This window comes from Triticum aestivum, chromosome 7D (assembly GCF_018294505.1).
Source record: "Triticum aestivum cultivar Chinese Spring chromosome 7D, IWGSC CS RefSeq v2.1, whole genome shotgun sequence".
Taxonomy (NCBI): Eukaryota; Viridiplantae; Streptophyta; class Magnoliopsida; order Poales; family Poaceae; genus Triticum; species Triticum aestivum.
Window position 1 is genome coordinate 461658664 of NC_057814.1, and position 10930 is coordinate 461669593.

A 10930-nucleotide genomic window follows, 5' to 3' on the forward strand; every position below is an offset into this window, starting at 1 on the left:
CGAATGTCTTCCTCTCAGATGTTGACACCTGTTTTTAGCACCGCAGAAAACATAATCAAGATGGCCTCAAATAAAAAAAATCTAATATGAGAAGTCTCCATATGATCAAAATGAACAACTTTGATATTTGGGTCATCGCCATCTGATCTCGATCTCGGCAGTTGAAGATGTGCTCGAGTGCTAAGATTTGGCATTCGAATACTGTTCCGATGATTATGCCTCCAAGAAAATCTTAGATGAAAAAAGTGTCTACAATGAATGTCGAGGCGATTGAAATTGATATTTAAATCATTTTAATCGGAGGTAATATGCAGAAGTTACGACCAATACAATGTGGCCCGACACCCATAATACTCTGGTACATGGCGAGAGTTTTCACCTGCTTTTCACACTCAAAATGGACTCTAATAAAAAAGTGCAACATGGAATTTGTTCATCTCGTCGAAACGGATAAATTTGCTTTTGGACGCATCTCCATTCGAGATCGTCGGGGGGGGGGGGGGGGGGGGCACGAGGGACCGACGAGCTCAGGGGGCGCACCCTAGGGGGGTGCCCCCAGGCTTGTGGCTCCCTTGGCCACCCTTTGGTCCACCTCTGCCACTTCGTGGGTCTCTTTTGGTCCATAAAAAATCACTATAAATTTTGTAGCATTTGGACTTCGTTTGGTATGAATTTTCTGGAAAACCAAAAATACGCAGAAAACAACAACTGGCACCGGGCACTAGGTTAATAGTTTAGTTCCCTAAAAAATCATATAAAAGTGCACAAAAACCATATAAAATTGTTGTAAACATGACATGAATACTTTATAAATTATAGATACGTTGGATACGTATCAGGCGGCGACATGGCCGGCAGCGAGGAGTCCTTGGGTTTGACAGCTAGGCTAGCTAGAGCTCGTGTGCGAGTGTTAAAAGAAAGGGGAAGGAACGGGAGCTCACGTCGAATCTGCAGGGGTGGTCAGTGGGCTCGGGGGCCCAGTGGAACGGCTGAATCGATGAGATATATCTCGGTTGCTCGGGGTATAAGAAGATGGCGCTGACGACGATGTGGTGCTTCCTTGCTCGAGTTGTTTGGCTTGGAGATGAGGAAGAGCTTCGGGGAGCATCTAGACACAATGAAGCAACGAGAGGTGGGCGGTGGTATGAGAACTACAGCGGGGTGCTCGTGGCGGCTTCGGCCATGAGGGAGAGACGAGGAACGAGGGAGAGAGTGAGAGGGTTGGGGTGAGGGACGTGCATGGCATCCTTAGCCAGCTCTAGGCACTCGGCGGCAAACAGGAGACAGCGTTGCGCGTGCTCGCGCGCGTCCTCCTGGCGAGAGGTGGACGATGACTCGCCACTGGGCCGGCTGGGTTGCACGGGTCAATCTCTCTCTCTCTCTCTCTCTCTCTCTCTCTCTCTCTCTCTCTCTCTTCTGTTTTCTATTTTTGTTTCTGTTTTCTGTTTTTGCAATTTGTTTTGATTTAGTTACCGGACGAAATCATTTTTTTAAAATTCTAAAAAAAATTGTGGGCATCAACTGAAATATTCCAGAGGCCCTCAAATAATTCTAGAATATTTGGAGCAACAAAACTACTTATAGAAATTATTTGCTCCAACTCAAAATAATATGGATTAACCCCAAGCCCAAATATGTCGTGGAAAGTTCATTGAAAATTATTTTAAGCTGAACCTATTTGAATTAATTTGGTGCTAGGGTTTTGAGCATCCCCATTTCAAGTTTCAATTAAAGTAAACCATGATGCCACAAGCAATACTAGCCTAGGTGCATTACCAAACTAGGGATGTGACATACTATTATCCCGCCCTGTTCTCCGCAACAGGGTGATTCCGGTTTGCATCCGTTGACCCAGCATGTGATCGTCCGGTTAGTCATCTGGCGCGCTATCTGACAGCCGGGTTTCTTCTGGTTAACATCCTATCTCAGGAGCTGACCCGCACTAGAGAGGAACTTGTTCCGAGCGACATGTGTGCCTTGCAATTCTGCGAACTTTGAATGCATCATTTCCTCCATTTCTCGAAACTTACCGCGGAATCTAGGGCCACTAGGACTCGGCGGGATTTCTGGTAAATCAAGCTCTCTTGGGGGTGGAAGCCAGCCCCCACTACTCGATGTTATCAGTCTGCAGGATATGACAATGGATTTGTCTTCCCCAGTCTTTTTGAACTTTTCCAATCCTGCTATTTTCCCCCAATCTTCTTGAGTAATATGATCCCCGAGGGTCAATCCTTTCCCTCCCCCCCTTTGCCCTTTCAAATGAAAAAGAACTACCAATGCAAAAAATGAAATGAAATGAACAGTTGCTACTTCTTTATTAAATTACACCGAAAAGAAAGTCTGTAAAAAACAAGAGCCAACCTAAAGCTTACCTACCCCTTTCCCTCCCACTGAACCCTTCTTTTTATCCAAAAAAAGGAAGAGCGCACCAAGAAAAAAGAATCCAGAAAAAACTCCGCAACCTACGCTCTCATTGCAGCGGCACCTGTTAAAGTGGCGGCAAGAAAGAAAAGACCAAGCAGAAGGTTTTTTCATACCTCTGCTCCTTTTGTTTTTGCACCCTTAGCTACCCCAACCATTCCACCCCATGTATCCTCACTGCCCCTGCTAGCTCACTTGGGTAGCCGAACACTCTGTCTGGTATCATCGCGAGTCCCGAGCTGATGTGGTCATAGAAACCACACCGGTGACAACGCCAATCCTAGCGGCATTCGGAACGAGGGTGGCCGGTGTAGAGGCACTTGTAGAAGACGCCGGCCTTGCGGGTCTTGCCAGAGGTTGCGTCGAGCGTGGTAGCAGTGCCTGGTGGACGGGGCGATGGCGATGCCGGTGATGGGAGCTCTAGTGTCGGCGAATGCTAACAGTCTCCCATGGGACTCCCCCATCCTCTGGCTCCTCCACCGGCAACACATGGTGGATCTCAGAGCGCGAGATTCACCTAGGGGCGACCTCGATCGCCGGGAGGGTGGTAGGGGCACCGTTGTAGAGCACCACATGATACGAACGATGAGGGCTCACAGAGGAGGATGAGCTCTCCTCCAGCCAGTGTAGCTTGCGGGGGCGCCCCTGCCCGAGGAAGTCGAGGAGGCCATGGGGGCGGTGGCTCGGGGCTTAAATGGTGGATGCCGGGGCCGGAGTGGCCACCCGTGGCGTCGCGGGGCGGGTTGGTGGCTAGGAGCGGGGGCCACACATTCTGTTTTTTTAACAAAGTATAAATGCAAACGCTCATATATACGCACGTACAATCACCTCTGTGAACGCACATACGCATACTCTACCTTTATAAGCACTTCAGAGATACTGAGCCGGCATATCATCTTGAGATTTTACGAGTCACCGTAGTCACCTCATAGCACCACCAGAAATCCTATTTCAGAATAAATGCGAGCACTAGGATTTAAACTTTGATGGGCTGAGATACCATTGTCCTTCTAATCATCCAACCACAGATTGGTTCGCAGGGACCATCATTGGTACCACGAGTCAACACGCCAAGATACCTCCAAACGTCTGAACGCAGACAACATCACTCACATGGTATGAACGCATGCCTTCCTCTTGACGGAGGTCAAGGTCAAGGTCGTCGCTGGGTGCGAACCTCCGTGAGTTATGACTGGTTTGAAAGACTGAAACACACATATATAAAAGTACAATCCCGGGGCCCAGGAGGCATTCGTCACCAACCAACCTGTCCTCTGCCTAGCTCGCTAGAGAGGATGGCGCTTGCTGCCCGGTCGTCTCTGCGCTCCCCGGTGCTGCTCGTGTCGCACGGGAGGCCACAGCTGAGCTCATTCTTCTCCTCCTCCGCCACCGCCAGAAGCGTGCCGCCGCCCATCCGAGGAGCTGCTACTCCTCCGGCCGCTCCAGCTGTCCAGACCCCAGGTAGCATGGTAACCAGCACAGATTTAATGCTTCCTGCACGCACGTGTCTCCTTCGGTTCCATTGCTAACAGATACGTACCCCATTACGTTTTGCAGCTCCGCCAGATCGTTCACGCCCCAAGCAGGAAGAGACCGTTCTTCACCCACTCCCAGGGGTGCCACGCCCATGCCCACGCCCACCTCGAGCCGTTAAAGATGTAGCCGACAAGGTTTATCTGAACGCCCCAGAAGATCCTAGTAGTGCACACCCAACTCCTGCTCAGGGCTCATCTAGCACACTTGGACCTGTATTTCAAATCTTCGAAGATCCTCGACACGGGCTTGTTGATCCGCCGGGTCGACCTCCACTTCGAGCCGTTAAAAGTGTAGCCGGCAAGGCTTATCTCGACGGCCCCGAAGATCCCACCACACACCCAGCTCCTGATAATGGTTCATGCAACGCATCTGAACCAGTATCTGCTGGCATCTTCGATGAACCTCGACATCCAGTTCCTGATCCATCAGCAAGGGGGCGTAGCGCCATGACCAACGGCGACGAGCCTGCGCAGTGCACCGAGGAGCATCCTAAGTACCCAGTTCCCGACAGTTCAACTAACGAGGGCCCTGTTGAGGAACATCCTGCATGCACAACTCCTGGTTACGGTTCATGTAGCACACCTGAGCCTGTACCTGAGAAACCTCCCTGCGGCACCTCCGAAGATGTTAAGCAGCGGGATGTTGATCCACCACCTCCCGCGCGCGAAATCGTTGGACACCCATTTCCTGATCCGCGAGGTAGGGGGCGTAGCGCTTTGGCCGACGAGCCAGAGCAGTGCACCCAGGAGCCTCCCAAGTACCCAGCTCTGGACAATTCCAAGTGACGACATCCTTCAGACTGAAGGTCATAGATACGAACTAGACCCTACTGATATTGTATAGCGTCGGAGAAAAAACTGGGCAGCTTCCCTTTGGCTTCTCCCTGTACTGGGCTGTATATACTGTAGACTCGTAATTTTATTTGCGATGAAGTGATCCAAATTCTATCGTGTTATACTAGACGTAGTACAAACGGTGTGGGCGTTCCGTCAATGTGTATTTGTCCTCCAAAGACTGTTATGTGTTGCCCCTCGTATATATACCTTATATAGTCGCATCTAAAACCGGCATGTCGTCTCGTGCTTATAATACTCCTCCGTTGTAGTGAATTGCGTTTTCACGGATTCATGGTTTTTTCTCGCAAGGTTTTCATGTTAAATCCGTGTTTTTCGTGTCTCGCTTTATCTATTTTTTATGGTTACTGGCTAGTTAGTTACTGCTGCGATTTTGTAATCTCGATACATGTTGTCAAGGAAAAGAATCGTGGTTGAAGATCATGAAAAATGAGTACGGATAAAGCCTAGATGATGTATAAGATTCTAAAAACACGTAGCAGTAGAAAAAACACATATATCCTAATGTATAAGGGTGAATAAAAACTAAACCACATGGAAAAATTGGTGGCAGAGTATAATTAAAATGTCGTTACTCCAGTCAAACCACATGAAAAAGCTCAAAATTACTACACCACAAATGATTTTGTGTTGTTTTTTTTGCATAGTAGTAATCTTTTTCCTATTTAAAAAGATTGGAGTTGATGGTGAGTTCACAAATAGGTCCAACATTCTTTCTAAATAAACAAACACACGTATCTCTACACGTGAAACTAGCAACCTTCAAAGAGACATATATTTTATTGGATGTCCTCAAAGGAACTCCAAGGGACACATAAATAAATGTAATTTACTCACATAAGACATCTATCATGAATAAACAAATACACTACTTTTATACGAGACTAACTTTTTGTGAAAGACATAAATAACAAAGACAAAAAGGTGACTTCGACCCAAAATAGATTTTGATTTTAGTTCTCTCCCCAACCTAATATGATCATTAAATTCTCTGACGACATCGATAAAGAACACCAACATTATTTCACCACCTCTAAGCCAATGGTTTCGTGGCAACACACGAGCATCGTGCTAGGTATAAAAGAAGTTAGAATGGATAGTGAACTCCAACCTTTTCCTTTGAAACCTTAACAAAGTCGACTGAAACCCTACGATTTCTACTAAGCCCTACGCAAACAAAATGTATGAACCCGGTTGAAATGCTCAGGATTGAGTACCAAAACAAGCAAATGAACTGATTTTTAGGGATTCTTACAATACCGTCATATGCCCATCGCCCGATCTGAGTGGGGGCGATGACAATGCCGTCATCAACTGCGCTAGATCGATCAGCCACGAGAGAGCCTCTTTGGTCGTCGCCACAACGATATCACATGGCACAACTGTTCGACGACATCAATCGCGCTAGATCAACCACAAATAGAGCCTCTCTCTGGTCATCGCCACAATGATATCATGTGGCACAGCTGCTTGACGTCATCATCCACGAGGAAGACAAACATATATACAGGCGTTTTGGGTGGCAGGGACTCGAATGAATTAGGGATATGAACAGGGGCCATATCACAAAGGTACACCCACTCGGCTACTCATCGGGCGCGATCGGATTACAGACAAATAGGGGGGGCATGGCAGTACCGCAAAGCACGGGCGTATCCAAGACTGTATATAGGACCATATATATTATTTATTATAACTACCATACATGTCATATTTGTGTATTCCAAGTGTGTATTTGAGCATTTTGCAAGTTCCGGGATGATTGTGTTACTCTCTGGGGTGTCGAGGAGGCCACGCGGAGGTTCTCTGTCGAGGGGTGGTGACGACGACATGTACCTAGGGTAGGGTCATAGGCCTAACCTAGACACCCTCCCCAAGGACATTACCCAAAGACAGAAGCATTCAAGGCATAGCATCATCCACTCGACCAGAAGCATTCCACTCGGAAGATTCAATGTCACTCGACCATAGCATTAGTCACTCGACAACCAGAAGGTCTAAAGCCGCTCTGAACAGCAACGGTCGGGCATTTACTTTGTATACTTAATGGTCATTCATGTATCTTTATTGTTGGCGTTACCAGTAACGCCCCCTCTTTATGTACCTTAAACCCTGTGTAACTGAGGGCCGGAGGGGTCTGGCGAACTCTATATAAGCCACCCCCCTCCTTAGGGACAAGGGTTCGCACCCCCTATAACTCCACACACATATAATCCAGTCGACCGCCTTCGGGCACCGAGACGTAGGGCTATTACTTCCACCGTGAAGGGCCTGAACTTGTAAACCTTGTGTGTACAACTTCACCATAGCTGGGATCTTGCCTCCTCATACCTACCCCCCATTCTACTATCAGTCTTAGAACCACGACAGTTGGCGCCCACCGTGGGGCAGGTGTCTTAGCGACTTTTTGGTGAGGTTGCGATTTTTCCGATTCCCATCATCATGGTTTCCGGCGGTGAATTGGCTGAGGGTCGCGAGATCCGTCTCGGCGCGCTCGTCTTCGTTGTCGACGACTCCGCCTGGCTTCAGAAAGCTCCCCTTGACGTCGAGACGCTCCCCGTCCGCGGGGCGACGCACTTTCGCGGGTGCGTTCGCGGCGTCCTTCTCCGGCAGCCGTCGACCCAGTATCGGTCGGCTCCCGTGGTGTCCTCGCTCCCCGCTGTTCGCCGACGCAAGCGATCCGGTCGGTCGCAACTTCAACGATGGGTGAAGCACGCGGTGGCTTGCTACCTCTTGAACACTGCGTTGGTTTTCCCTTGAAGAGGAAAGGGTGATGCAGTAAAGTAGCGTAAGTATTTCCCTCAGTTTTTGAGAACCAAGGTATCAATCCAGTAGGAGACTACGCTCGAGTCCCACGCACCTACACAAACAAATAAGAACCTCGCAACCAACACGATAAAGGGGTTGTCAATCCCTTCACGGTCACTTACGAGAGTGAGATCTGATAGATATGATAAGATAATATTTTTGGTATTTTTATGATAAAGAGTAAAAAAAGATGCAAAGTAAAATAAACGGCGCCAGAAATAGCTTGTTGTCGGGAGATTAATATGATGGAAAATAGACCCGGGGGCCATAGGTTTCACTAGTGGCTTCTCTCAAGATAACATAAGTATTACGGTGGGTGAACGAATTACTGTCGAGCAATTGATAGAAAAGTGCATAATTATGAGAATATCTAGGTATGATCATGTATATAGGCATCACGTCCATGACAAGTAGACCGAAACGATTCTGCGTCTACTACTATTACTCCACACATCGACCGCTATCCAACATGCATCTAGAGTATTAAGTTCATAAGAACATAGTAACGCTTTAAGCAAGATGACATGATGTAGAGGGATAAACTCATGCAATATGATATAAACCCCATCTTTTTATCCTCGATGGCAACAATACAATACGTGCCTTGCTGCCCCTGCTGTCACTGGGAAAGGACACCGCAAGATTGAACCCAAAGCTAAGCACTTCTCCCATTGCAAGAAAGATCAATCTAGTAGGCCAAACCAAACTGATAATTCGAAGAGACTTGCAAAGATAACCAATCATACATAAAAGAATTCAGAGAAGATTCAAATATTGTTCATAGATAATCTTGATCATAAACCCACAATTCATCGGATCTCGACAAACACACCGCAAAAGAAGAGTTACATCAAATAGATCTCCAAGAGAATCGAGGAGAACTTTGTATTGAGATCCAAAGAGAGAGAAGAAGCCATCTAGCTAATAACTATGGACCCGAAGGTCTGAGGTAAACTACTCACACATCATCGGAGAGGCTATGGTGTTGATGTAGAAGCCCTCCGTGATTAATGCCCCCTCCGGCAGGACGCCGAAAAAGGCCCCAAGATGGGATCTCACGGGTACAGAAGGTTGCGGCGGTGGAATTAGGTTTTCGTGGGCGCTTCTGATGGTTTGGGGGTACGTAGGTATATATAGGAGGAAGAAGTAGGTCGGTGGAGCCACGAGGGGCTCACGAGGGTGGAGGGCGCGCCCTGGGGGGGTAGGCACACCCCCCTACCTCGTGGCCTCCTCGGTGATTTCTTGACATCCACTCCAAGTCCTCTGGATCACGTTTGTTCCAAAAATCATGTTCCCGAAGGTTTCATTCCGTTTGGACTCCGTTTGATATTCTTTTTCTGCGGAACACTGAAATAGGCAAAAAAACAGCAATTTGGGCTGGGCCTCCGGTTAATAGGTTAGTCCCAAAAATAATATAGAAGTGTATAATAAATCCCATTAAACATCCAAAACAGAATATATAATAGCATGGAACAATCAAAAATTATAGATACGTTGGAGACGTATCAAGCATCCCCAAGCTTAATTCCTGCTCGTCCTCGAGTAGGTAAATGATAAAAACTGAATTTTTGATGTGGAATGCTACCTAGCATATTCCTTAATGTAATTCTCTTAAATGTGGTATGAATATTCAGATCCGAAAGATTCAAGATAAAAGTCTAATATTGACATAAAAATAATAATACTTCAAGCATACTAACTAAGCAATCATGTCTTCTTAAAATAACATGGCCAAAGAAAGTTATCCCTACAAAATCATATAGTCTGGCTATGCTTTATCTTCATCACACAAAGTATTTAATCATGCACAACCCCGATGACAAGCCAAGCAATTGTTTCATACTTTTTATGTTCTCAAACTTTTTCAATCTTCACGCAATACATGAGCGTGAGCCATGGACATAGAATGGTGGTTGTGGAGAAGACAAAAAAGGAGAAGATAGTCTCACATCAACTAGGCATATCAACGGGCTATGGAGATGCGCATCAATAGATATCAATATGAGTGAGTAGGGATTGCCATGCAATGGATGCACTAGAGCTATAAGTGTATGAAAGCTCAACAAAAGAAACTAAGTGGGTGTGCATCCAACTCGCTTGCTCAAGAAGACCTAGGGCATTTTGAGGAAGCCCATCATTGGAATATACAAGCCAAGTTCTATAATGTAAATTCTCACTAGTATATGAAAGTGACAACATAGGAGACTCTCTATCATGAAGATCATGGTGCTACTTTTGAAGCACAAGTGTGGTAAAAGGATAGTAGCATTGTCCCTTCTCTCTTTTTCTCTATTTTTTTTGTTTGGGCCTTTTCTCTCTCTCATTTTTATGGCCTCTTTTCTTTCTTTTTTTTCGTCCGGAGTCTCATCCCGACTTGTGGGGGAATCATAGTCTCCATCATCCTTTCCTCACTTGGGACAATGCTCTAATAATGATGATCATCACACTTTTATTTACTTACAACTCAAGAATTACAACTCAATACTTAGAACAAAAATATGACTCTATGTGAATGCCTCCGGCGGAGTACCGGGATATGCAAATGAATCAAGAGTGACATGTATAAAAAATTATGAACGGTGGCTTTGCCACAAATACGATGTCAACTACATGATCATGCAAAGCAATATGACAATGATGAAGCGTGTCATAGCAAACGGAACGGTGGTGAGTTGCATGGCAATATATCTCGGAATGGCTATGGAAATGCCATAATAGGTAGGTATGGTGGCTGTTTTGAGGAAGGTATATGGTGGGTGTATGATACCGGCGAAAAGTGCGCGGTATTAGAGAGGCTAGCAATGGTGGAAGGGTGAGAGTGCGTATAATCCATGGACTCAACATTAGTCATAAAGAACTCATATACTTGTTGCAAAAATCTATTAGTTATCGAAACAAAGTATTACGCGCATGCTCCTAGGGGGATAGATTGGTAGGAAAAGACCATCGCTCATCCCCGACCGCCACTCATAAGGAAGACAATCAATAAATAAATCATGCTCCGACTTCATCACATAACGGTTCACCATATGTGCATGCTACGGGAATCACAAACTTTAACACAAGTATTTCTCAAATTCAAAACTACTCAACTAGCATGACTCTAATGTCACCATCTTCATATCTCAAAACAATTATCAAGCATCAAACTTCTCTTAGTATTCAACACACTTATAAGAAAGTTTTTACTAATCTTGGATGCCTATCATATTAGGACTACCTTCTCAATTTAAGCAAATTACCATGCTGTTTTGTAGGACTCTCAAAATAATATAAGTTAAGCATGAGAGAACAATAGTTTCTATAAACAA

General features: G+C 46.0%; 1 protein-coding gene across 1 annotated transcript; it reads left to right on the forward strand.

Moving 5' to 3' along the window:
• Nucleotides 1-3669: 3669 nt before the first annotated feature.
• LOC123167377 (proline-rich receptor-like protein kinase PERK2) lies at nt 3670-4899 on the forward strand. Its single transcript, XM_044585221.1, has 2 exons — nt 3670-3882; nt 3979-4899. The coding sequence occupies exons 1-2, from the start codon at nt 3717-3719 to the stop codon at nt 4740-4742; spliced, it is 930 nt and encodes a 309-aa protein (XP_044441156.1). The 5' UTR covers nt 3670-3716; the 3' UTR covers nt 4743-4899.
• Nucleotides 4900-10930: the final 6031 nt, after the last annotated feature.

Excerpts from the sequence above, each read along its gene's own strand:
- LOC123167377 (XM_044585221.1), top strand. The coding sequence starts at position 3,717 with ATGGCGCTTGCTGCCCGGTCGTCTCTGCGCTCCCCGGTGCTGCTCGTG. Across the intron at positions 3,883-3,978 it reads TCCAGCTGTCCAGACCCCAG|CTCCGCCAGATCGTTCACGC; the intron begins GTAGCATGGTAA and ends TACGTTTTGCAG.